General features: G+C 51.9%; 1 protein-coding gene and 1 long non-coding RNA gene across 4 annotated transcripts in view; one reads left to right on the forward strand and one right to left on the reverse strand.

Moving 5' to 3' along the window:
- Nucleotides 1-9,017: 9,017 nt before the first annotated feature.
- Nucleotides 9,018-24,662, reverse strand: LOC113886707. 2 transcript variants are annotated; one of them, XR_003509533.1, is made up of 3 exons: nt 23,484-24,662; nt 21,128-21,269; nt 9,018-9,413 (listed from the first exon to the last, which is right to left on the reverse strand). It is a non-coding gene; the product is annotated as an uncharacterized LOC113886707 (long non-coding RNA). The 2 variants fall into 2 exon arrangements; XR_003509534.1 differs by lacking the exon at nt 9,018-9,413 and adding an exon at nt 9,883-10,137.
- CD99 (CD99 molecule (Xg blood group)) overlaps nt 22,979-26,971 on the forward strand; it is a 30,293-nt gene continuing 26,300 nt past the window's right edge. The window contains exon 1 of one of the 2 annotated variants that reach the window (XM_027533050.1): nt 22,979-23,266. In XM_027533050.1, coding sequence (XP_027388851.1) covers nt 23,200-23,266 — 67 coding nt within the window. In that variant the 5' untranslated portion in view covers nt 22,979-23,199. The remainder of the gene's footprint in view (nt 23,267-26,971) is intronic. The other variant, XM_027533051.1, reaches the window with a different exon arrangement.

Raw genomic sequence — 26,971 nt, forward strand, 5'->3', positions numbered from 1 at the left:
TCACTGGAGCTGGCAGTAGCATTTGGGAAGTCAGGGGCGAGGACAGCCCCAGGGGCTTGGGGCAGGTGGCCGAGACCAGGAAGGGTCCCCCCGACCCTGTGATGCAGGGCTCCCAGGTGACTAACAGAATGAAGCATCCAAGTCTCTCCTTCCTCGTCGTCTGGCTTCACGTGTCTGAGCAAAGCATTTGGCTGTGGTCCAACCAGAGACGCCGTGGATGTCCTGGCAAGCTGCTCTGTGTCTACATGGGCTTATGGAACAGGTGTGTGTGTGCATGCCTTTCTAAACGCACTGCAGATCTTCGGGGGTGGTGGTGGGGCGGTAATCCTAGAGCAAGCTGGAAGCCGGCCAGCATTTCATAATACAAGACAGAGCATCCTTCTTGGGAGTTTTTGGACGCTGTCTTTCTCTGGCTTGACTCAGTTGCCTGAATGACTTCAACACTCACTGCCCGCCACCTCGACATCCCTTTGAACGCCCGAACATGTGTTTTTATCATTGAACGCCCGAATGTGCGTTTTTATCATAGGGAGCTCACCTGAACGCGCCCCCTCTCTCCCCCGACCACGTCTATCTCCTGCGGACGGTGATGGATCTGGGGGCCCCGTCTCCCGGAGCTGCATGTGAAGTCACAAGTGTTCAAAAGCCCTGAAGCTTGGTCACGGGTCCCGTTCCTGGATCCCAGAATTCTTGCTCAGAAAAGCCGATCTGAAAAACCGTCCGTTTGCTGTCTGGGTCTGTGGCAGCTGGTTGAGCGTGGTTTTCAGTGTGTGTGTGTCTTTGGGTGATGTTGAAGTTCGCGTAAGTATCCTTCTTGGTAGGTTCCTGTGATTATAGGTTGAGCCCACGTGTTAGTCTATGAGCAAACAGAATTGCTCATTTGGGGGGGCCAAAAAAAAAGATAAAGCAAAGGATAAAAAGCGAGAAGAGCCAACGAACTAAAACGGGAAGTTTCCAGAGTAGCAAGGTGTCGCCTTAGGACCCGGCTGGCATTTCGTCTTTTCAGTGGGTGGTTTCTTGCTTTGCTCTCTCAGCTTTCTTATGGTTGTGGCTGTTCGGTCGCTCAGTCGTGTCTGACCCTTGGCAACCCCGTGGACTGCAGCACGAAGGGCTCCTCTGTCCTTCATTATCTCCCGGGAGTTTGCTCAGATTCACGTCCATCGAGTCGGTGACGCCATCCAACCATCTCATCCTCTGTCGTCCCCTTCTCCTCCCGCCTTCAATCTTTCCCAGCATCAGGGTCTTTTCCAATGAGTCAGTCCTTCGTATCAGGTGGCCCAAGCACTGGAGCTTCAGCTTCAGTCCTTCCAATGAATATTAAGCGTTGATTTCCTCTAGGATTGCCTGGTGCTTATCTTTAGGGTGTGCCTTTTTCTAATTTATCCAGATGCTTTCAAAGTTTCGTATGGGTAACCTCAGTGGAAAATAGGTAAGGTTTTCCTGTGGATGATCCTAATAAATTTAAACTAATATTTTAGACGTACTGAATTTCTGGGCTTGCCTGCTGGCTCAGACGGTCAGGTATCCGCCTGCAGTGCAGGAGACCGGGGTCTGGAAGATACCCTGGAGGAGGGCATGGCAACCCACTCCAGTCTTCTTGCCTGGAGAATCCCCATGGACAGAGGAGCCTGGAGGGCTACATTCTGTGGGGTCACAGAAAGTCACACACGACTGAGTGACTAAGCACAGAGCACGCTGCATTTCTGCCTGAACAGAAGCACTGATCCTAAAAGACTTGCATGGAAAGATCAGAAGCTGTGGTCTGCCTGCCTCTTAGAAGGGGGTCGCTTTACAAGGAAACATTGCTGACATTCCTGGGATAACGTCTTTGTTCCACAAGACAGCCGTGTTCACTTCAGCGCTTTTGGAAAGATGGTCATCAGGCAATAAAGTAACAAACACAGCTCCCAGGAGGAGTTGAGACTTTTGCACTTGCAAAAACCTTTGTTGCAGCAACTGTCAGCCAATGACAGGACTACAGGAACCACAGGAAAAGAAACAGTGTATTTTTGAATGGTTGGGTTTATAAGTCTTCATTTAAAAAAAAAAAAAAGTGTCGATTCAGGTGGATAAAATTTCACCTAATTCCTGCATCAGGGGACTGCTGATGAAATGTGGACTCTGATAAGTGGCTTGCAGACCTGAGGCTTCCAATTGACGTTTGAAACCCTGCTCAGCTAGGAGATGCTGAGACCCGAGTTCAACCGGTATCGATGCCCTCTGTGTAGAGGCGGAAGTCCTTGCTCCCTGCACGGTGGGGCTTGATAAAAATTGATGGTCTCGGTACTTCCCTGCCCATCCAGTGGTTAAGACTTCATCTTCCGATGCAGGGAGTGCGGGTTCGATCCCTGGTCTGGGAGGTAAGATCCTACGTGCTTTGCAGTCTAATAAATGAAAATGTGAAACAGAAGCGATATAGTAGCAAATTCAATAAAGACTTTAAAAATGAGCTACATCAAAAGAAAAAAAAAACCTTAAAAAATACATGAGGGTTTGTTTATCAGTTGGGGGAGGAAGTGATGAAATCTCTGTGTGTCTTGGCAGGACCTGGGGGGTTCATGGGTCCCAGATGTTCAGTTCAGTTCAGTCGCTCAGTCGTATCCGACTCTTTGTGACCCCGTGGACTGCAGCACGCCAGGCCTCCCTGTCCATCACCAACTCCCGGAGTTTGCTCAAACTCCTGTCCATCGAGTCTGTGATGCCATCCAGCCATCTCATCCTCTGTCGGCCCCTTCTCCTCCTGTTCCAGGTGTGTGTGAGGGGGTGGAATCCATTAATTCCTACAATAGATATATGCAGTAGTTCTCCAGCAGACTGAAAACTGGGGGAAGTCCTAGCAAAGTTAGATGGCTTGTAAGAAAAGGCTCACATGTGAGACAAGCTCACCACCATCACCTCCATCATTCCAAAGAGATGGAGGAAGCCTAGGAGCACAGAGCGAGGCAGGAAACAGATGGGACCCTCCTCTCCCATCCCAGGATAAAACAGCTGGAGACTCACTCCCTGCAGATATAGACTCCAAGATGAGACCAGCAGAACAATGAAGGCAGGAGGCTGGGGCCAGGCCAGGTCCCTGATTTCTCCTTCTCTTAAGTCAGGAGACCCCTCTCTGACCACACGTGCATAAAGAAGTCTTTTGGAGATCAACAGGGAGTGATGCAAAATTAATGCCAGGCTACCCACAGGCCTCTTTGGTAAAATCAGCTTGGCTAAGAGATGGTCTGAGCTCACACTTGGGGGGATCCTGGTGCTGGTGGTTTAGTGGCTCAGTCGTGTCCAACTCTTTGTGACCCCATGGACTGTAGCCCCACCAGGCTCCTCTGCCTATGGGATTCTCCAGGCAAGAGTACTGGCGTGGGTTGCCATGCCCTCCTCCAGGGGATCTTCCTGACCCAGGGATCGAACTCAGGTCTCCTGCATCTATTGCGTTGCAGAGAGATTCTTTACCAGTAGTGTGTACACGTTAATCCCAAACTCTTAAGGGATATCTCCTCCACTTTGCCGCTCTCCATGTCTGGGAGTCTAGTTCAGATATTTCAGTGTTTAATCCCCCTCTGACTTTGTGGGACACCCGCCTCCCAGGCTTGGGCTCAGGCTGGCTTTCGACAGCCTGGCTAGATTTCCTCTGGGGACAGCAATGGTCCTTGGACTATGGCTGCGTCAGATTATGAATCTCACAGGACATCAGTCCTGAATATTCATTGGAAGGACGGATGCTGAAGCTGAAACTCCAATGCTTTGGCCACCTGATGGGAAGAGCTGACTCACTGGAAAAGACCCTGATGCTGGCAAAGATTGAGGGCAGGAGGAGAAGGGGGTGACAAGGAGGAGATGGTTGGATGGCATCACCAACTCGATGGACATGAGTCTGAGTAAACTCCGGGAGTTGGTGATGGACAGGGAGGCCTGGCGCGCTGCAGTCCATGGGGTCGCAGAGTCGGACACGACCTAGGAGTGGACAGCAACAATGATGCGGTCTTATGGCGCCACCTAGTGGTCACATCGGGTATTGCACTGCCCTCCTGGTCAATTTCTACCCACAGTTTCCCAAAGCCTGGTCCAGCCCTGGGTCCACAGGACGACCTGGCCCTGGGATGCTGGGCGCGTGTCACCTACCGTCCTGGGACCCCCTGGGAGACTGAAACTGCCAGTTCTGTTGGGGTTTTCGAGAGTGCTCATCTCATTTTACTATTGTTTAGTTGCTCGGTCGTGTCTACGCTTTGCGACCCCGTGGACTGTAGCCCCGCCTCGCTCCTCTGTCCATGGGTATTCTCCAGGCCAGAATACTGGAGTGGGTTGCCATTCCCTTCTCGAGGGGATCTTCCCCACCCAGGGATTGAACCCAGGTCTCCTGCATTGGCAGGCGGACTCTTTACCACTGAGCCACTCTTAATTTCTCTCTTAATTTATCTCTCCTTCATTTTCCTGTTTTCCACGTCTGTGAGTCTATGTTAGATTTTGTTATTCTTGAAATACCCTGTGACCTTGTGGGATGCCCGCCTCCCAGGGTTTGGCTGGGGCTGGCTTGTGACAACCCTGCTGGGCTGCCTCTGGGGATGGCGGTGGTCCTGGTTGGGGAGAAGACTCTTGAGAGTCCCTTGGACTGCAAGGAGATCCAACCAGTCCATCCTAAAGGAGATCAGGCCTGAAGGACTGATGCTGAAGCTCCAATCCTTTGGCCACTTGATGCAAAGACTTGACTACATTGGGAAAGACCCTGATGCAGGGAAAGATTGAAGGCGGGAAGAGAAGGGGACGAAAGAGGATGGGATGGTTGGATGGCATCACCGACTTGATGGACATGAGTTTGAGCAAGCTCCGGGAGTTGGTGATGGACAGGGAGGCCTGGCGTGCTGCAGTCCAGGAGGTCGCAGAGTCGGACACGACCTAGAACCGAACCACAACAGCGACACGGTCTTATGACACCACCTAGTGGCCAGATTGGGGCATTGCACTGCCTTCCTGGTCAATTTCCAGCCAGTTTCCCAAAGCCTGGTCCAGCCCTGAGTCCACAGGACGAGCTGGCCCTGGGATGCTGGGCACCTGCTGTCCTGGGAGCCCTGGGAGACTGAAGTGCAGGATGTTCCCATTCTGTTGGGGGTTTTGAGATTGCTCATCTCATTTTGCCGCTGTTTAGTTGCTCAGTCGTGTCCGACTCTTTGGGACCCCATGGACTGTAGCTCCTCCAGGCTTCTCTGTCCATGGGATTCTCCAGGCAAGAATACTGGAATAGGTAGCCGTTCCCTTCTCCAGGGGATCTTCCTGACCCAGGGATCGAACCTGCATCGTTGATGTTTCCTGCATTGGGAAGCGGGTTCTTCACCACTAGCGACAGCTGGGAAGACCCCCCAGTGCCCGTGTCCCAGCATGGCCTCTGGGTTTCCCTGCTTCCCGGTCTTGGCACAGATTTCCAGCATCCCACACTCATCACCAGGGATGCTGGCAGCGTATGTAGGGGGCTAGGAAGGTGACGCTCAGAGGGCAGGCTCGGACGGCCCACTTTTCAAGTCGTCCGAAGCAGAGCATGACCCATATTCTGGTGAGCCTCCCAGGAGTGAGGGCACCACGGTAATTTGCGGGGTTACAAGTCCCAGGGTGGCTGAGTCCAGGAGTGGGATTTAAGGGCACTTAAGTTGAAGTGAAAGGGGGGCCGATATGCAGCAGCTTGGCAGCTCCTCGGAAGATTCAGCTAGGCTTACCATGGAACCCGGCAATGCCTCTCCTAGCTGCAGACACACAGGAGCCGTGAAAACGTGTCCACGTGAAGATGTGTGCACTGGTGTGGTTGGTGTTTATAGAACTGTGGGCGAGCGCTGTAACTGCGGAGGCAAGCTAAGTGTCCATGGGTGGATGGGTGGATGAGTGGATGGATGCATGGATGGGTGATGGATGGATGGATGGATGGATGGGTGGATGATGGATAGATGATGGATGGGTGATGGATGGATGGTGGATGGATTGGTGGATGGATGATGGATGGATTGATGATGGATGGATGATGGATGGATAGGTGGATGGATGTATGAATGAATGGGTGGGTAGATGGATGGAAGAGTTTGTGGACGGATGTATGGATGGGTGAATGGACAGGTTTGCAAAGAGCAGACACTCACGACTTAGCAGCTGAACAACAGCAGCAGTGGCTGGAAGTGGGCGCATCGTGAGAAGCATGTGGTGGAGCTTTGTCAGCAGGACCACTTTAGTCCCACACCTTGTCCTTCGCCTACCTCCAACCGCAGGGTGAAGAGTCTCTTTCTTCATTTATAGAGTCCCAGGGAGGGAAATGGTGCCCCTGTCAAAACCCAGAATGCCTTCGACCGTGATGGCTGTTGCCTGGATCTGTCTAGGATCACGGAGGATCTAGCGTTGGTTTTCCAGAGAAAGTTCCCCCCACCCCCAAACGCAGGCTTCCCTGGTGGCTCAGTGGTAACAAATCCGCCTGCCAATGCAGGAGACCGGGGTTTGATCCCCTGGGTGGGGAAGATCCCCTGGAGAAGGAAATGACAACCCACTCCAGTCTTCTTGCCTGGAGAATCCCATGGACAGAGGAGGCTGGTGGGCTACAGTCCCTGGGGTCGCAAAGAGTCAGAACCGACTGAGCGACTGACCCTTGCACTTTTCACCCCCGACCGCTGCATCGTCCAAGTTCTGTGTGCCCATCAACTAGGAAAATCGGGCTCGCTGTCAATTACAGCAAAATGGTAGAAAGTCATCAACGGCCCCCACACGTCCAAACTGGCTCTAGCCCAGCCTGGGTGGTGGGGTGAGGGGAGCAGGAGGGGGTGAAAAAGGACGTTTTCGAAGTGTGGCCTCTCTCGTGATGAGTTTCAAAGAACTGCTCGTTTATTTTTCAAGAAGCATTTTCACATGGGAGAAAGACACAGTAACTGGTGATGTTGCACAGATCATGCGTTGTGGGTGAGACTTGGCGATCAGGAACGAAAACTGGCATTTAGCATGTGCTCGTGGTAGATGAAATTAATTGATACGGAAAGTTTTGACTGTGGAGGCGGTGACTTTATGGGCTTTAGGGGCTCAAGCGGTAAACAATCTGCCTGCAATGTGGGAGACCCGGTTTCCATCCCTGGGTCGGGAAGACCCCCTGGAGGAGGAAATGGCAACCCCCTCCAGTATTCCTGCCTGGAGCATCCCATGGACAGAGGAGCCTGGCGGGCTACAATCCACGGGGTTGCAGAGAGTTGGACAGGACCGAGCGACTAAGTTTTCTCTAAGATGCTTTGAAGAGGTGGGCTTTGGAGAGCCACGTAAATCAGAGATTGGGTCCCCGGAAGAGGTTGGCGGACTCTCAGAACATTTATGTTCGTGTGCTCTTAAATATGTACATGTTCATTTCGCTGCACCAGGGGTGAGTTGCGGCCCACGCGAACCAGTTCCCTGACCAGAGACGGAACCCGGGCGTTCGGACCTCAGGGTCTTAGCCCCTCACCACCAGGAAAATCCTTATTCTCTGCATATGTGCCCAGGAGCAGCCTTCCTCCTCCGTTTGTGCTTTAGCTTTTTCACTTTTTTTTTTTTCCGGGAAAGTGAATCTCTCTATGACCAGGGCTTTAAATATTTTAATCAGTCAGTGCTCCACACAAACAGGAGAATCCAAAGGAAAATGGAAAGGAAACGTGACTCTTTAATTCGCCCAGGTTCCTGCTAATTACGTTCCCTGGGGAGGCAGACAAAGCTCTCTTTTATATTAAACATAAAGAACCTCTTGACTTCTCATTCAGTTCAGTTCAGTCGCTCAGTCGTATCCAACTCTTTGCGACCCCATGAATCGCAGCACGCCAGGCCTCCCTGTCCATCACCAACTCCCGGAGTTCACTGAGACTCACGTCCATCGAGTCGGTGATGCCATCCAGCCATCTCATCCTCTGTCGTCCCCTTCTCCTCCTGCCCCCAATCCCTCCCAGCATCAGAGTCTTTTCCAATGAGTCAACTCTTTGCGTGAGGTGGCCAAAGTATTGGAGTTTCAGCTTTAGCATCATTCCTTCCAAAGAACACCTGGGACCGATCTCCTTTAGAATGGACTGGTTGGATCTCCTTGCAGTCCAAGGGACTTTCAAGAGTCTTCTCCAACACCACAGTTCAAAAGCATCAATTCTTTGGTACTCAGCTTTCTTCACAGTCCAACTCTCACATCCATACATAATGTCATACATACATAAAGTCATACATAATGACTTCCCATTAGCCCCTTGAAAATATCGTGGTGATTTCTGTGATATTAAAAATGCAAACTTGGAATACATACTGATTGTCGGGGAGCACAGAGAGACAGAGAAGAAGGCTTAGCTTACCTGTGGTCAGGATGGCTCGCTATTGATCTCACTGTATTCTTTAATTCTTCAGATCATACTTTTAACTGAGTGCTAAAACTCAGATTCAGCGGTGCCTTCAGGGGCTTGAAGTGTTTCAGAAAAGTTTTCTCTTACCAGTGAAATATGCAATTGAAATAGGACACTTCTCTACCAAGGGGTAGCTGAAAATCCAAAGAGACCTCAGAGAGCTTCCTTATTCCCTTAACGTAGAATTAAATTTTGACACGGATGCTTCAAGTTTGTGGAGGAGCTGGGTAAAAGACCGCACACTCATTTAAGGGCTTTAAAAATGCTCTTCTAAGAAAAATATTGTAGAACACTACTTATATGTGGAATCTGGGCTTCCCTGACGGCTTAAACGGTGAAGAATCCCCCTGCAATGCAGGAGATGTGGGTTTGACCCCTGGGTGGGGAAGATCCCCTGGAGGAGGGCATGGCAACTCACTCCAGTATTCCTGCCTGGAGAATCCCCTGGACAGAGGAGCCTGGTGGGCTACAGTCCATGGGATCGCAAAGAGCTAGAATCGAGTGAACAACTTTTGCTTTCACTTTCCCTTTATATGTGGAATCTAAAAATAAACGATACAAATGAACTTCCTTGCAAAACACAAAGAGACTCACAGACTTAGAGAAAAAAATTAGGGTTACTAGGGGGAAGGGATAGTCAGGGAGTCTGGGATGGACATGGACACACTGCTGTATTTAACATGGAGAACCAGCAAGGACCTGCTGTCCAGCGCAGGGAACTCTGCTCAACATTCTGTAATCACCTTATGGTCAGCAGGGGGAAGGATGGGGGAAGGGGTAGTCAGGGAGTCTGGCATGGACATGTCCACATAGTCTGCACTGATTGGATTGTCAGGTAGTTTCCGACGAAACCAGAAGGCCCTGGGCGGGGCACCCGGGGAGTCTTCTTTCTTAAAAACCAAATAACACAGGCACTTCTGGGAAGGAGCAGGGCGTGTTCGGAAGGCACAGCTGAGCGCTCCGCCCGCTTCCATTCATCTTGCAGATCTGACAATGATTTTTGAGGACTCACCCTGGCCGAGGTGGCTCCCAGCCCTGTCTTCGTGATCCAAGGATCTGAAAAAAGAAAAAAAAAAAAAAAAACTCACCAAAGTCAGAGGTCTCCTCCTGCCCTGAAATTCTGATGTGTCGGGGGGTCTTGTACAAGCTTCACTGCTGGCCAGAATCTTCACTTTCTCTGCCCACTGAAGCCGAATGAAAAATACGGAGACAGAGGTTGGAAGAAATAGAAAGGGGGCTTTTATTCTCAGCTGGCAGAGAGGGGAACCCAGTATACTCATGCCTCAAGGACTGTTCCCTGCCCCTTGATGGGGAGTCTTGTTCAGTCGCTCAGTCGTGTCCAACTCTCTGTGACCCCATGGACTGCAGCACACCAGGCCTCCCTGTCCTTCACCAACTCCCAGAGTTCACTCAGACTCATGTCCATCGAGTCAGTGATGCCATCCAGCCATCTCATCCTCTGTCGTCCCCTTCTCCTCCCGCCTTCAGTCTTTCCCAGCATCGGGGTCTTTTCCAGTGAGACAGTTCTTCGCATCAGGTGGCCAAAGGATTGAAGTTTCAGCTTCAGCATCAGCGTCAGGACTGATTTCCTTTAGGACAGATGAGGTGTCTAGGGGCTTATACAAGACAAGGGCTTGCAGTCAGGAGTCGGTGATGAGGAACAAAGGTCTTCATTTCTTCCTCTTTGCGTTCTCGCCAAGACAGTCATAAGCTGGCATCAGTAACCTGCTAACTGACTCCGGCAGTCCGCTGACCCTGCCGCCCTCTTTCTGCTGTATAACTGCAAGAGGAAGGGTGTTTTAAGGGTAAACACCAGATACAGGAAGTACTTAGCACAGAGTCAAAGGAAAACTACATGTGAGGTGTAGGAGCTGCAGACTCAGAGGGCATAAAAGGAAACTTAGATACAGATGTGCAGACTTAGGAGCAGCTAAGTAACAACAGCAACCAAAAAACCCGATACTAGAAATGTCCAGGCCTCCTCAGTTTTCTTTCACTTCTTTGTTCTTAGGAAAGAGAAAGAAAAAAAAAAACAAAAACTCATTCCTTTTTTTTTTAATCTCCTTTTCACTGCAACAGCCTCTGCATTGCAAGCTCAGGGCTTGTGTGAAACTTGGAGACGGAACTCTTGGCTATACTCAGGGCCAAAGCTGACTGGCCTCACGGGACCACCTGCGTGCTCAGTCATGTCGAACTCTTTGTGACCCCACGGACTGCAGCCCGCCAGGCTCCTCTGCGCATGGGATCCTCCAGGCGAGAAGACTGGAGTGGGTTGCCGTTTCCTCCTCCAGGGGATCTTCCCCACCCAGGGATCGAACCCAGGTCTTCTGCATTTGCAGGCAGAGTCTTTACCATCTGAGCCACCGGGGACACCCAAGGAAGGACGAACTATCAGCAAGTCCACTCCAGCCAAGACATTCTATGCAAATCTTTTAATGACAATAGGGTCTTATCTAATTCTGCGTGCATGGGGAAGTTTAGGCTCAAGAAGATGACTGTGAGAAAGACCTCTGCTTTCCTTCAAGGGCAACCATGTTTTCTTTTCCTTTTCCTGTATTCTTTTAGTTTTTCTGCTTGTAATGAGCAGACTACTTTTAAGATGGAGAAAAGACCTTTGCACTTTGATGCCTGCAGAAAGGCTATTAGTAAGGTGATCCCCAGTAGAAGCAGCTTAAGAGCAAAGCCCGGGACTTCCCATGTGGTCCCAGTGGAGAAGAAACTGCCTACCACAGCCTGGCGGGGCCTCCCTGGTGGCTCAGGCGGAAAAGAACCTGCCCGCAGTGTGGGAGACCTGGGTTCAATCCCTGCATAGGGAAGACACCACGGGTCCCCGGGGGCCCGTGCTCTGCAAGAGAAGCCACGGCAAGGAGCAGCCCTCAGACCACGGCTGCAGGGCAGCCCCCGCCCGCCACAATGCGAGGATGCCTGCTTGCAGCAGCCAAGACCCCGTCCATCCAAAAATAATCTTTTTATAAAAGAGTGCAAGCCCAGGGCACAGGGCGGCGGCAGGCCCGGGGCAAGGAGGGGGATGCCTCGGGGAGCAAGCCTCTGAGGGGGTCGCCAGAAGAGGAGAACGGAAGCGTGATGCCTGGGGACACTCCAGGGCTGCTTTCGGATTGGGCGGTCCCAATCCGAAAGCAGCCCTGGAGTCCTCTTTTTCTGCACCCTGAGCTGGTCACAACACACAGCATCCTCTTGAGGGCTTCCCTGGCAGCTCAGCTAGTAAAGAATCTGCCTGCAACGCAGGAGACCTAGGTTCCACCTCTGGGTTGGGAAGACCCCCTGGAGGAGGAAATGGCAACCCACTCCAGTATCCTGGCCTGGAGAATCCCATGTACAGAGGAGCCTGGCGGGCTAGTCCCTGGGGTCACAGAGAGTTGGACACGACCGATCGACTAACACACGTGCACCCTCTTTGAGCCATGAATCCTGCTTCCTCTTCAATGGTCAATGCAAACTCTCACTTTTCCTCTGGGGAACGGCTTTGATCAACACCTGGGCCTCTGCCGGAGCCCCCAGGAAGCAAAGAGCCCCCGACAACTCAACAAGTGCTCGTCACCTCAGTTCAGTTCAGCCGCTCAGTCGTGTCCGACTCTGCGACCCCATGGACAGCAGCATGCCAGGCCTCCCTGTCCATCACCAACTCCTGGAGCTTGCTCAAACTCGTGTCCATCAAGTCAGTGATGCCATCCAACCATCTCATCCTCTGTCGTCCCCTTCTTCTCCTGCCCTCAATCTTTCCCAGCATCAGGGTCTTTTCAAATGAGTCAGCTCTTTGCATCAAGTGGCCAAAATACTGAAGTTTCACCTTCAGCATCAGTCCTTTCAACGAATATTCAGGACTGATTTCCTTTAAGGTGGACGGGTTGGATCTCCTTGCAGTCCAAGGGACTCTCAAGAGTCTTCAACACAACAATTCAAAAGCATCCATTCTTTGGCATTCAGCTTTCAGTTGCTCCTTAGAAGAAAAGCTATGACCAAGCTAGACAGCATATTAAAAAGCAGAGACATCACTTAGCCGACAAAGGTCCTTCTAGTCAAAGCTCTGGTTTTTCCAGGAGTCATGTATGGATGTGAGAGTTGGACTGTAAAGAAAGCTCACCACACAGAGATGCCTTATATTCTTTTGAAGATTTGGTCCTCTGCTGTCTCTTCCACGGGATTCGAAGTCCCCGCTGTGTCCAGAAAAAAATCTAGTCCTGATGTAAAGCAGCCCTGGGCACTGAGCCCAGCGGTCTCTTATGTGGGGTGACCTTCCCCAGATCTGTGAACGGATCTACTCAGTTCTACCTCCCTTCCCTTTATCAACCGGCAGCTTGTGGGGTCCCCCTCCTCTGTGTCCCGTCGGCGTCCACTAGGGCAGCCTGAGTCTCCTTGGGAGCCCCTTCCTGCCCGCAGCCCCGCTCTGCCTCTTTGGTTGACACTGAAAAACTCCGGAATGGGCTCAGGTTCCTCTGTCAGGGCTGTGTGGGGAGCGCTCCCCCCCACACACAGTTTAAAAGGTCCTTGAAGAATCAGAGGTGGGACTGTTATCCGCTCGGTCATCTCTGACTCTCTGCGACCCCGAGGACTGCAGCCCGCCAGGCTCCTCTGTCCATGAGATTCTCCAGACAAGAATACAGGAGTGGGTTGCCATTTCCTCCTCCAGGGGATCTTCCCAACCCAGGGATCGAACCCAGGTCTCCCACATTGCAGGCAGATTCTTTAGCAGCTGAGCCACCCGGGAAGCCCAAGAATACTGGAATGGATAGCCTTTCCCTTCTCCAGCAGATCTTCCCAACCCAGGAATGGAACCCAGGTCTCCCACACTGCAGACAGATTCTTAACCAGCTGAGCCACCAGGGGAGCCGAACCACCACGCAAATGCCTCTCGGGTCATCGCCCATTGCATTCTCTTCTTCCTGCCAGTGAGTCACCCCTGCCGGCTGCAACCACTTCCTGAGACACAGATCCTGGCCTTGCTGATGAGGCGCTGTCTCCTGCGTGGGGTTTCCCCCTCCCACCCTGCCGGGCTCAGCCTACGGCATGACATTTTTGCACGAGTCACTCAAATTCCTGGGCCTTTACATTCCTGTCTGCAAACACACACTTGTACATTCCCTTCCAAACCCCAACCCAGCCACCGGGCACACGACTTCTCGACCTTTGATTGCCGAAGTGGGGTGGGTGTGGTGGTGGGGAGCTGGTTGTCTATGCTGCTCTCAGGATGTCCACAGACATGCCCTAACTGTCCCTGAAAAAGAATTCAAAGAGTTTGGTGTCTCCTAGAAGCTGGGCATTTGGAGCCATGCCCACTGAGTTTGCCCAGTGGCTGGCAGGGCAGCTGAATGGGCCACTGACGCCAGGAGGCTCTGGGAGAGTTGAAAGGGGAGGGGCTGGGATGGCATTGCCCCTGCCCCGGGAAACTGCATTTTCATGCCCTAGTTCTGGAGTGTCGCAGCTCTTTTTTTCCATCATCCAGTGGACACAGGGGTGTGTTGGCCTCTAGTCTGTCCCCAGGGTATCACCCCACCATGAACAAAGAGAGACAGTCCACGGGCCAGGGGACCCACTTTTTCAGAAAAGCGTGTGTATTCTCTTTTTCCCCATGGTGCCCGTTAACTTAGAGACACAAGCCACAGAACACAGCACTATTGAGTTTGCTTGTAGATAGGTCAGCAGTTACAATCACAGACTGTTTGCTCCTTGGAAGGAAAGCTATGACCAGGATAGCGGATTCAAAAGCAGAGACATCACTTTGCCGACCAAGGTCTGTAGACTCAAAGATACCCTTTTTCCAGTGCTCACATATGGATGTGAGAGTTGGACCGTAAAGAAAGCTGAGCGCCAAAGAAGTCATGCTTTTGAACGGTGAGAGACTTTTGAACTGGAGAAGACTCTTGAGAGTCCCTTGGCTTGCAAGGACATCCAACCAGTCCATCCTAAAGGAGATCAGTCCTGAATATTCATTGGAAGGACTGTTGCTGAAGCTGAAACTCCAATACTTTGGTCACCTGATGGGAAGAGCCGACTCATTGGAAAAGACCCTGATGCTGGGAAAGATTGAGGGCAGGAGGAGAAGGGGATGACAGAGGATGAGATGGTTGGATGGCATCAGCGACTCAATGGACATGATTTTGGGTGGACTCCAGGAGTTGGTGATGGACAGGGAGGCCTGGTGTGCTGTGGTCCATGGGGTTGCAAAGAGTCGGACACGACTGAGCGACTGAACAACAACATCTCATCTATTTGGGAAACCTGTAGCTACAGATACATGTCTCTGCGGTGGGCAGAGACTTAAAAGACGGTATGAGAGAGAGAGACAGAACTGCTACAGAGGGCGGAACACACATATTATTTTTTCATCTCCGGGGCGTGTGTTGCGTTTTTTTCAAAATATCCATGGCAATGACAAGTAGCTTTCACAATATGAATGTGCTACCCGATCTAAGCTGTTTGAGTGCCATCCCCTCACTTTACAGAACTTGCTGCAGTGCTGGAAATCTTAACTGATCTTCAAGACTTTGTTCTTTGCGGTTACAGAAAAGCCAGATTTAGGGCCGCAGGAAGTCTCCATGGAGAAGGCGAAAACAAAACAGCTCAAACCAGAGGACTCAGCAGTCAGTCTCGCTGCTGAGCCACGCGCGGATACTGGGTGTCTGCCAGGGTGGGGGCGGTGGGGAGGCCGCTGGGCGTGTCCTTTTTTACCTTCTTTTTTGTTTGTTTGTCTCTCTGCTGCTTTTGTAAGCTTTGTTTTGCTTTCCACTTAGTTCTGAAGCAAACAAAGCCCTGCAGTATAATCTCCGTTTGTCCCGACCCTAAGAGAAGGGTGTTCCTCTTAGAGCAATCAATATGTTATTTTCACGCCAGGATCGGAGTGACGAAACTAGCATTTTCCCCTGAGGCACGCTGACTTAATTTACAGTTTTAAACTTTCCTTAAAAAAATATTTATAGTCTATTGGAGTGTAGTTGATTGACAATGCTGTTAGTTTCTGCTGTACAGAAAAGTGACTCAGTTATAGGTACACATGAATCTATTTTTTTTTTTAAGATTCTTTTACCATGTAGCTTATTACAGATCATTGACTCGACGTGCGTATGATATACAGTAGCTCCTTGCGTACGTGCTCAGTCGCTTCAGCTGTGTCCGACTCTCTGTGACCCCATGGACTGTAGACGGCAGGCTCCTCTGTCCAGGGGATTCTCCAGGCAAGAATACTGGAGTGGGTTGACATGCCCTTCTCCAGGGGATCTTCCCAACCCAGGGATCAAACCCGAGTCTCTTACGTCTCCTCAGTTGGCAGGCGGGTTCTTTATTGCTCGTACCACCTGGAAAGCCCACATTAGGTCCTTGTTGATTATTTTCTATATATAGTGAAGGATGGGCTTCCCTGGTGGCTCAGCTGGTAAAGAATCCACCTGCAATGCAGGAGACTTGGGTTCTATCCTTGGGTTGGGAAGATCCCTTGGAGGAGGGAAAGGCTACCCACTCCAGTGTTCTGGTCTGGAGAATTCCATGGACTGTATAGTCGACGGGGTCGCAGAGAGTCGGACACAACAGAGCGACTTTCAACTTTCACACCTTCCCTGGTGGCTCAGACGGTAAAGACTCTGCCTGCAATGAGGGAGACCCAGGTTCCATCCCAGAGTCAGGAAGATCCCCTGGAGAAGGGCATGGCAACCCACTCCAGTATTCTTGCCTGAAGAATCCCACGGACAGAGGAGCCGGGCAGGCTACAGTCCATGGGGCCACAAAGAGCCGGACATGACTGAGCAACTGAACAGCCGCAACGGCAGAAGCCAGCAGGATCCTGTAAAGCAATTAAACTCCAATTAAAACTAAAATTAAAAAAAATATATATTGTACCTAACCCCATTTGAGATGTCAATAAATATTTGCATTAATGTAGAAGAAAAACATCAGGGTTCTCCAAGCGAGGAAGACAGGGGGTGTGTGGGGTTGGACACCCCCCAGAAGCAGACACTGAGGCTCGATCTCCAGGGAGGACTACGTGTGGGGTCAGGACCTGCCAGTGGGGACTTCTGGGTGATGAGTCACTCCTGGGGAGGTCAGCAGACATGCCCACAGCCGCCAAGGTGACGGCAGTTCACAGGGCGTTCAGGCCCATCCAGCTGACTGCCCAGAAGGACGCAGCATTCCAGCAACGCCAGCCTCTGGGAGCAGTCGCCAGGGTCTCCCAAGTGAGGCACCCAGACACCGGGATGACAGAGCTGTAAAATGCGGAAGGGAGCCCAGGAGAGCTGCAGGAGCCAAGCTGACGGTCGGCCGGGTCCTGCAAGACAGTCCCCCTAACTCCTGATCTCAGTGCAAGTCCCAGCGGATGCCGGGGCTTCCGACTGAGCAGTTACTGGGTCTGAGGTTCCGAGACCCCTCCTTGCTGTTGAGTTCAGTCACTTGGTCGTGTCCGACTCTTTGTGACCCCGTGGACTGTAGCCCTCCAGGCTCCTCTGTCCGGGGGATTCTCCAGGTGAGAACGCTGCAGTGGGTTGCCACGCCCTTCTCCACCTTTGCCCTCACTGTGGATAAACTAAATCTCGAAGTCCCCCAGCCCTGTCCCCCCAACTCCTTGACTTGGCTGGTGGGTTTTTTTTTTTTCCCTTGAAGGTGTCACTGCCCAGGGACGTCCTGATCGGAGCAGGCAGACTAGCTCCAGACGATGAAGGACTCGTGATTTTGACGTGACTGGTGACTCCAAATGTCTTCCAGATGCTGAACGATCCATGTTTGTTGTGTGTTTTTTTTTAATCTAATCCATCCCTTGGAAAATGAAAAAATCTACGGCTGTGGTTCTCACTTTTGTGGGATTTGCTTTCTTAGGTCATCAGTTGGTTGCAACTTGGGGACCCTTCAAAGATGTGTGGGAGCCTCCTGATTGTTCTCAGGCCAGGGGATGTTGAGTTGGGAAAGGGAATTTCAGGACAAATACGGAGAGAGATCTCCATGTGTGACTATTAAGGAACGCTTCCCAGCCAGCTGTCTGCTGCAGACATTGACAGATTAGGTTCTCTTTGTCTCGGGAAACAAAGAACCTATTTTATACACTTTATTTTTCTAGTTTTTAACGTTTCTCTTCTATTAATGCTGTTTTATTCTATTTATTCTATTCTATTCTGTTGTTCTACTAATGCTGTACTTTATTTCGTTTTATTTAATTCTATTCTATTGTTGTTGTTTAGTCACTAAGTCGTGTCCGACTCTCTGGGACCCCATGGACTGTAGCCCACCAGGCTCCTCCGTCCATGGGATTCTCCAGACAACAATACTGGAGTGGGTTGCCATTCCCTCCTCCAGGGGATCTTCCCGACCTACGGATGGAACCCAGGTCTCCTGCATTTGCAGGCAGATTCTTTGCCTACTCAGCTATGAGGGAAGCCTGTAATATGTTTACATCCTGTTCAAAAATAATACAGTGCAGAAAATTTAAAAAACAGATACTAAAACCTTTCTCAGCATATACTAACTAATCAAGGAAAGGTTTCATTTGCCTTCGCTATTTTCTCTCCGTCCTCTCGGGAGAGTTTCTGTAGAATATGCATTGGCTTAGGCTGTGCCTTTAGGGATTTACAAGTATTTGCAAACCATTAAACGATCTTCTGAGAAGCTTTCAAACGGCTGCAGTTTCCAAGTATAGACTGATTTCCTGCAGTTCCGATAGCTGCTTTGTGTGTGTGTGTGTGTCTGTTTTTATCTTTTTACTATTCTGCTGTTGTAAAGAATACTCTCGATAGATGGAGGTTGTCATGGAGTGAATGAGTGTGTGTCTTTCCCAGAATTCACATATGAAAGCCCTGATTCCAAAGGTGACCGTATTAGGAGATGTAGTTAGACGAGGAGGCGGGGTTAGACGAGGAGGCCGGGTTTAAGGAGATTATAGGCCGGTCCCCGGGATAGGATTAATGTCCTTATAAGAGGAAGAGTGACCTTTGAGAGTGTGGATCACAATAAACTATGGAAAATTCTGAAAGAGATGGGAATACCAGGCCACCTGACCTGCCTGTTGAGAAACCTGCATGCAGGTCAGGAAGTAACAGTTAGAACGGACATGGAACAACAGACTGGTTCCAAATAGGAAAAGGAGCACGTCAAGACTGTATATTGTCACCCTGCTTATTTAACTTCTATGCAGAGTACATCATGAGAAACGCTGGACTGGAGGAAGCACAAGCTGGAATCAAGATTGCCAGAAGAAATATCAATAACCTCAGAAATGCAGATGACACCACCCTTATGGCAGAAAGTGAAGAACTAAAGAGCCTCTTGAAAGTGAAAGAGGAGAGTGAAAAAGTTGGCTTAAAGCTCAACATTCAGAAAACTAAGATTATGGCATCCGGTGGCTGACTTCATTTACTTGGGCTCCAAAATCACTGCAGATGATGACTGCAGCCAAGAAATTAAGAGACGCTTACTCCTTGGGAGAAAAGTTATGACCAACCTAGACAGCATATTAAAAAGCAGAGACGTTAATTTGCCAACAAAGGTCTGCCTAGTCAAGGCTACGGTTTTTCCAGTAGCCATGTATGGATGTGAGAGTTGAACTATAAAGAAAGCTGAGCGCCAAAGAATTGATGCTTTGGGACTGTGGTGTTGGGGAAGACTCTTGAGAGTCCCTTGGACTGCAAGGAGATGCAACCAGTCCATTTTAAAGGAGATCAGTCCTGGATGTTCATTGGAAGGACTGATGTTGAAGCTGAAACTCCAATCCTTTGTCCACCTGATGCGAAGAGCTGCCCTGATGCTGGGAAAGATTGAAGGCGGGAGAAGGGGACAACAGAGGATGAGATGGTTGGATGGCAACACTGACTCGATGGATGTGAGGTTGAGTGAACTCCGGGAGTTGGTGATGGACAGGGAGGCCTGGCGTGCTGCAGTCCACGGGGTCACAGAGAGTCGGGCACGACTGAGCAACTGAACTGAACTGAATTGAAGAGACACCAGAGCTGTGTCTCCAACAGGTGAGGTCACAGAAGGAAGGTGGTCACCCACAAGCCAGGAAGCTGGCCCCACCGGACACAGAATCTGCCCACTGCGAGATCTCAGACTTCCAGCCTCCAGGGCTGTGGGAATAAGCGTCTGTTGTTTAACCTGTGTGCACACGTGTGTTTTACAGCTTATATATATATATATGGGCTTCCCAGGCGGCGCTAGTGGTAAAGAACCCGCCTGCCAAAGGAAGAGACAAAAGAGACCCAGGTTTCATCCCTGGGTTGCAAAGATCCCCTGGAGGAGGGCATGGCAACCGACTCCAGTGTTCTTGCCTGGAGAATCCCATGGACAGAGGAGCCTGGTGGGTTACAGTCCATGGGGTTGCAAAGAGTCGGACACGACTGAAGTCACTTAACATGCATACATATACACAAAGGTCTGGCTGGGACGGCAGATTACAAATGGACCAAAGTCAGATGAACTAGCCATTAAAAAACTGAAGAAATAGATTAGGTCCCAGAATAAGACTGGGAGACACCGAGGGTAACAGTAAAATGTAGAATTGCCTTTTGCATCCATCAAAAATGGTCCAACCTTGGTCACGTCCTGTGGTCCAACCGGTATGTATATATTGAAGCTGTTGCTGGAGTAGCTTCATTTGCTTGACACCCAGTCAAGCAGTCAATCCTAAAGGAAATCAACCCTGAATACTCACCGGAAGGACTGAAACTGAAGAGCCAATACTTTCGGCACCTGATGCAAAGAGCTGACTCATTGGGAAAAAAAAAACCCAGATGCTGGGAAAGACTGAAGGCGGGAGGAGAAGGGGATGACAGAGGATGAGATGGCTGGATGGCATCACTGACTCAGTGGACATGAATTGGAAGCAAACTCCGGGAGAAAGTCAAGGACCGATGACCCTCACAGGCTATAGTCCATGAGGTCACAAAGAATTGAACACGACTTAGATCCTGAACACGATCAGCAAAAGCAAACACTGCAGTGCTGAGATCTGCAGCAGAGAAAGAGATTATTCACAGGAGTTGGATGATAAAGACAGCTGAGCAATGAAGAATTGATGCTTTTGAACCGAGGTGTTGGAGAAGCCTCTTGGGAGTCCCTTGGACTGCAAGGAGTTCCAACCAGTCCGTCCTAAAGCAGATCAGTCCTGAATATTCATTGGAAGGACTGATGCTGAAGCTGAAGCTTCAAGCAATACATGTAGTCAAAGACTTAGCAACTGAAGGACAGCGTTAGCTGAATGCATTGACCTGATGAGACCCGTTGCTCGCCTGTTCCCAAATGTGCTCAGTCCCACTCCCGGTCTGGCTAATGAACTTCACTCCAGTTCCGTGGTGTTTGGATACAAGTCAGGAAGATTTTTCAACTAACTTAATTTTCATTCTGGAAGTTAGGGCCTCTTGGAGCCAAAGCATCTGCATGATGTTATGGAAATTTTTTTGTTTGGAACCAAGGAAATCAGCACTGGAAAAAGAAAAGCAAAGTCATCATAATGAATCAGAGAAGTCTTCAGAATGTCTCTCTGGAGAGACATAAAGAAAAAAAAAAAAACTCCAAGCCTGCCATCCAGAGAGCAATGCTGCCAAAGATGATGGCTGAGGATGGGGACTCAGTCGCTCAGTGATCAAATGCGCCCAGCTTCCAGAAGCTTCCAAAAAGAGAAACATGTCAGCCATGGTGCAGTGCAGTTGTCAGAGGTTGGAGAAACACCCAGGTAGGGTGTTTCTTTTGAAGGTACATGGGATGAAGTGGAAAGTTCCCAGGGAAGGGTCTTTGGAATTTGGCAGGAAGCACATGGTTTCTTCACTGAGAGTCTGACTTACCTCAAGGTGCCAAAATGGCTGCAGCAGCTCCAGCATCCGTTTCCTCCCTAAGAAGGGTCCCAGAAGTCCTCTTCTTTACAACCGCCCAAGGTGCACACCCTCTACTGGCCTCAAGACTGCGATAACTGGCAGAGTGAAAAGCCTGAAAAGTGAGAGGCAGAAAAAGATGCAGAGAGAAGTTTGCAAGGAGGTGCGGGTCTCTCTGGCCTTCCCAGGCGGCTCAGTGGTAAAGAACTCGCCTGCCAACATAGGAGAGGCAGGTTCGATGCCTGGGTCGGGAAGATGCCCTGGAGAAGGGCATGGCAACCCACTCCAGTATTCTTGCCTGGAGAGTCCCATGAACAGAGAAGTCTGGTGGGCTACAGAGTCGGACACGGCTGAAGCGACTTAACAGCGGCAGCAGTCCCTGGGGTCACAGAGTCAGACAAGACTGAAGGGACTTAGCATGCATGCATTGCAGGAGAGGGGAGGTGGGGTGGGGGGGAGCAGTCAATCCACAAAAGTAACACTTTGACAGGCCGTTTTTCTGTCCCCTCCCCCCCCCCATGCTTACATTATGTAACTGCAATCTTGTGTGTGTTGGGGTTTCCGTTGGCCAAGAAAAAAGAACCACTGTTCTCCACGCCTTGGAAGTGTGTTTGTCTAGCTGTCGAGGAGCCCTGGGGTGTGTGTGGGTCACTGCATCTCTCCAGCCAGGTTTGTGTCCCACCCAGGGGAACACATGTCTGCTGTGTGTACGGGCAGAAGGTAGCAGCAGGCAGCGGTGTGCGTGCGTATGTGTGTGTGTGTGTGTGTGTAGCGGGTGGGGTGGAATGGGAGGAGGGTTCTGAGTCATCCTGAGTGGAAAGGTGTGTGATGGGGAGGGTCTGAGCCGGGGGGCAGGGTGGAATGATGGAACTGTGACTCAGGGCTATTTCTCGGTCTAACCCGCTGTTCCAGGGCCCTGAAGGCAGGCAGAGAGCATTTCAAGCTCAGAGCTTCACTTCCCCAGGTGGTGCCAGTGGTAAAGAACCTGCCAATGCAGGAGACGTGGGTTCGATCCCTGGGTCGGGAAGATTCCCCTGGAGGAGGGCATGGCCACCCACTCCAGTATCCTTGCCAGGAGCATCCCATGGGCAGGGGAGCCTGGCGGGCCACAGTCCATGGGGTGGCAGAGAGTCGGACACGACTGAAGCTTCTTAGCACCCACCTAAGCCTGGGACAGGGCCAAAGGGCCATGCTGCGGCTGTGGCTGGCGACTGTCCCCAGAAAGGTCGCTCCCCACCCCCAACCTGGGCGCCAGCCAGCTGCCTCGAATGGGTAAGAAGTCGAGGTGGCCTGCACCTCCCCATTCCTGCCTTTGGGGAGAAGATGTTTAGGGAGTGCAAAGAACCTGCAAAGGAGGTTCTTGGCCAGTCTGGGAAGTAAGCATCAAGTCCTGTCCGACTCTGTGTGACCCCATGGGCTGTAGCCCCACCAGGCTCCTCTGTCCATGGGATTCTCCAGGCAAAAACACTGGAGTGGGTTGCCATGCCCTCCTCCAAGGGATCTTCCCGACCCAGGGATCGAACCCACGTCTCCTGCAGAGGTAGGCGGGTTCTTTACCGCTAAGGCCACCTGGGAAGCCCCAGGGGCCTCGCCCTGCGCCCTTAAAAGCCTCACCCACGCTCTGCAGTGTGCTGGTCCAGGCTGGACGCGGGCCCGCGGGCTGCGGCGTCCAAGGCAGAGAGGAGCACAATTAACAGAGAAGGGGAGGAGAATGGAGTCTGTCTAGGGGTTCCCAAGAAGAGAGGAGTGGAAGCGGGGCGGGGAGACCCGGCCCGAGCCGGAGAGGGTTGGGTTCCAGCCCGCGCGCCCCTCCCCGGCGGCTCGCTCCCCGGGGGCCCAGGGTTTGGGGTGGCGCCCGCGGGCGGGGAGAGTTCAGGCCGGGGCGGGGCGATCGCGCTGCACCCCACCCGGGTTCCGCCCGCCTGCCTGCCCCGCCCCGGAGGTGGGGGCGGGTGGGGTTGTCCTGCCCACCCGCCGCCGCCCGCGCCCCAGCCCGCGCGCGCGCGACACTCCCGGGACGCTCCCTGCGCGGCTAGGGGCGCACCATGGCGCGTCGGGCCGCCCTAACGCTGCTCCTCTTCGCCCTGCTTGGAAGCCTGGTGTCCACCCAGGGTGAGTGAGCGCCGGCCGGTGGGCACCCACCAACCCCCACCCGACCACGACCAGGGGCGCGCGGATCGGACTTGGCGACCCGCGTTGGGACGCCAGGAAAGGGGGGCGGGGGCGGCGAACCTTAAGAGGCGGTCCGTGGGGGCTGGGCATCGTTTGGCACGCACTTCGGGGGGCGCACTTGGGGAGGGTACCTGGGGGCGGCGGTGCCTGGGCTCACCTGCCTGGTGGGGGCGCACGATGCCTGGAGACGCGCCTCGGTGGGAGGCTTACTTTGTGTGGCTGGAGCGGGGCGCGCGGGGCTCTGCTCCCCACGACAAGGATCCGCCGTGCCAGCGGTGGCCGGACGCCCCAAGGAGGCAGGCTCCCTCTTTCCGCTCGCTTTCTCCCCGTGCGCCTTTGGAGGCGGACCCTCTCAAAGTTTTTTTTGTTGTTGTTTGTTTGCTTTCAAATCCACAAAGTCTTCAAGTTGGAGGCACCCAATGGGCATTGGCGGCGGCCTCAGACCCCCTCCCCGAGACCCCCACCTCCCGCCCCGTCCGGGTTCCCCTTTCGTTCCGGGGCGCACCGGTGCGCCCCTGCGGCCGCCCCCGGGCCCGGCTGCTCGCGGGCCCGGCCTGGTGACGGCCGCTTCCCCGGAGCCACGCCCTACGGCCCCGGCCTAAATTTGGAGTCGGCCCGGGAGCCTGAAACCCGGGAGAGGGGGAGGGAGGCAGGAAGAACTCGGAGGCCTGGAAACCATCAAGTTGTGTGTGTGTGTGTGTCTTAGGGCCGCGGGGACTTGATGAGCGCGCCGCTCGGGTGGAGGGCTCCGCATCCAAGAGACGCGAACTGATCAACCATGTGGCCCAGGAGATAATTGGGAAAAACCTTGGAAAAATAAAATAAAATAAAGGACGCCCAGGCCGACCACCCTCCACACCCAGCCTGCCTGCCTGTTGCCTGCATTTTCCTTTCTCGTCTTAAAATGGAAGTTCAGATCCTGGTTTCCAGTCTAATCTGTCCTTTTAAAAGGAAAGTTGCTGGGTGTGGCTTAAAAAAAAAAACCTGTTTGTCCAATTAACGGTTGCTTTCTCTCCTTTATATATGGTTGTTTTTTAAGGAGACAGAGACGTGGGCTGTGTCCAGTCTTCAGGACTGGTTGGATCGGTGGTACGCACGGTTTAGGAACCAGACTTCGGCACCCCAAGGACCTAAAAAAATGTTGATGTGGAAATTTCCAGCTCAGGCTATGAAGGTTGCATTTTTTAAGCCCTGGCTCCCGACTGCTGTTTGGTTTAGGGAGGGTTTGCTAATTAATGTGTGAACTTTTAAACTGTGTGCCTTCCCTGGCGGCTCAGCTGCTAAAGAATCCGCATGCCATGCAGGAGACCCCGTTTGGATCCCTGGGTCGAGAAGATTCCCCTGGAGGAGGGCATGGCAACCCACTCCGGTACTCTGGCCTGGAGAATCCCATGGACAGAGGAGCCTGGTGGGCTGCACTCCAAGGCGTCGCAAAAGCGGCTTTCAGTTGAAAACACGTTCAAGAGCTTGTGCTTTTCGCGAGGAGGCTTTAGAAGACATTCAGCCTGATCCGTGGGGACTTGTTGGAATACTTGATAGCTTGGTGGGGAGGGCCCGGATTGGATTTCCTGTTTCTCTCTTTCCTGCCTTAAAACCTGCTTGGTTTGCTTCAGTAAAAAGTTCTTCGTGAAAGCGTTTTGCTGTCTGTTGCTGTGTGAGTCACACCTGCTCGCGAGAGTTTTTCTAGCCCCCATGAGGCTGCACTGCAGTGAGCCGCCGGAGAACCCCGCATACGGCATCTGCCCACCAGCTCTCTCTCCTACCTGTGGTAGTATGCACATGTCCGAGCTGCTCTGCTCGTTCATCCCGCCTTCTCCTTCCCCCGTTCTGTCCACCCAATCCATCCTCCACATCTGCTTCTCTGTTCCTGCCCTGCAGAGAGAGGGGTGCGTCTCTACCATTTTTTCCTAGATTCCACATACACGGAAGCCTAGAGTCTTAACCCCCCAGACGGCCAGGCAAGTCTTCCTGCACCAATTCTTATGATTAATAAGGCATTGTGTGTTTATGGATCTCCGGAAGTCCTTTTGTGGGTATATAACAGGCTTCCCTAGGGGCTCAGATGGTAAAGAGTCCATCTGCCTGCCAATGCAGGAGACCCGGGTTCGATTCCTGGGCCAGATAGATCCCCTGGAGGAGGGCATGGCAACCCACTCCAGTATTCTTGCCTGGAGAATCACATGGATGGAGGAACCTGGAGGGCTACAGTTTATGGGGTCACAGAAGAGTCGGACACGACTGAGCAACTAACCCTTCATGGACTTCCCTGGTGGCCCAGTGGCTAAGACTTTGGGCTGCCAATACAGAGGGCTTGGTTTAGATTCCTAGTCGGGGAATTATTTCCGCATGCTGCAAAGAAGACCCAGGGATCAAACCCGGGTCTCCTGAACTGCAGGCAAAGTCTTTACCCTCTGAGTCACCGGGGGGCCCCAGCAAGCACCTGGTGTCGCCAAATAAAAAAATATATATATATAAAAAAAGTAAAAGCAGCTAAGTGAATGTCATCCCTTCTGTACAGGTTGTCAAAACAGGTTCCTTTAGCCATGCAAAATATTTACCCACCTTTGAAAAGGGCAGAGAAAGGACTTTGGCCTTGACTAGACAGACCTTTGTTGGCAAAGTAACGTCTCTGCTTTTCAATACGCTGTCTAGGTTGGTCATAGCTTTTCTTCCAAGGAGCGAGTGTCTTTTAATTTCATGGCTGCAGTCACCGTCCACCGTGATTTTGGAGCGCAAGAAAACGAAGTCTGTCACTGTTTCCATTTTTCCCCATCTGTTCGCTGGGAAGGGTTGGGACCGGATGCCATGACTGCATGTGTAATCATAATGAAAAGAGTGAGGGAAGAGACGTCTATACCTGTTTCCAACGGAGCTTTGTGGATTTTTTTTTTTTTTTTAATTTTCTTTTTGGCTGCACTGGGTCTTTGTTAGACTTCCCGGATGGCTCAGCCGTAAAGAATCCACCTACCAGTGCAAGAGACGCAAGAGACCTGGGTTCGATCCCTGGGTCGGGAAGATCCCCTGGAGAAGGGCATGGCAACCCACTCCAGTCTTCTTGCCTGGAGAATCCCATGGACAGAGGAGCCTGGGGGGCTGCAGTCCACAGGGTCGCCAAGAGTCAGACAGGACTGAGCACTGTTGCAAAGGGTCTGTCTCTTGATGTGGCGAGTGTGGGTTACTCTCCAGTTGCAGAGCAGCGGGTCTGGGCATGGGGCTTCCCGGACTGCGGCTCCCGGACTCTGGAGTCCAGGCTCGGTAGCTGCAGTGCCTGGACTTGGTTGCTCTGACACATTTGGGATCTTCCCGGACAGGGGATCGAACCTCTGTTCTCCTGCATTGACAGGTGGATTCTTAACCACTGAACCACCAAGGAAGTCCCAATCCTAATTTATAATCACCCTTAAAACCATATGGGACAAAGACACACACACACACACACACAAGCTTCTAGCACACTCAACAGTTGTGAGTAGTTTTTTATGCGCGTGTCCTCCTGGGAGAATGGCCTGGTTGTACGGGACACGCAAATGGTTTGTTGTGTCTGACTCGCTGCGACCCCATGGAGCATGGCACCCCAGGCCTCCCTGTCCATCGCCAACTCCCAGAGCTTGCTCAAGCTCATGTCCATTGAGTGGGTGATGCCAT

This window comes from Bos indicus x Bos taurus, chromosome X (genome assembly GCF_003369695.1).
Source record: "Bos indicus x Bos taurus breed Angus x Brahman F1 hybrid chromosome X, Bos_hybrid_MaternalHap_v2.0, whole genome shotgun sequence".
NCBI lineage: Eukaryota > Metazoa > Chordata > Mammalia > Artiodactyla > Bovidae > Bos > Bos indicus x Bos taurus.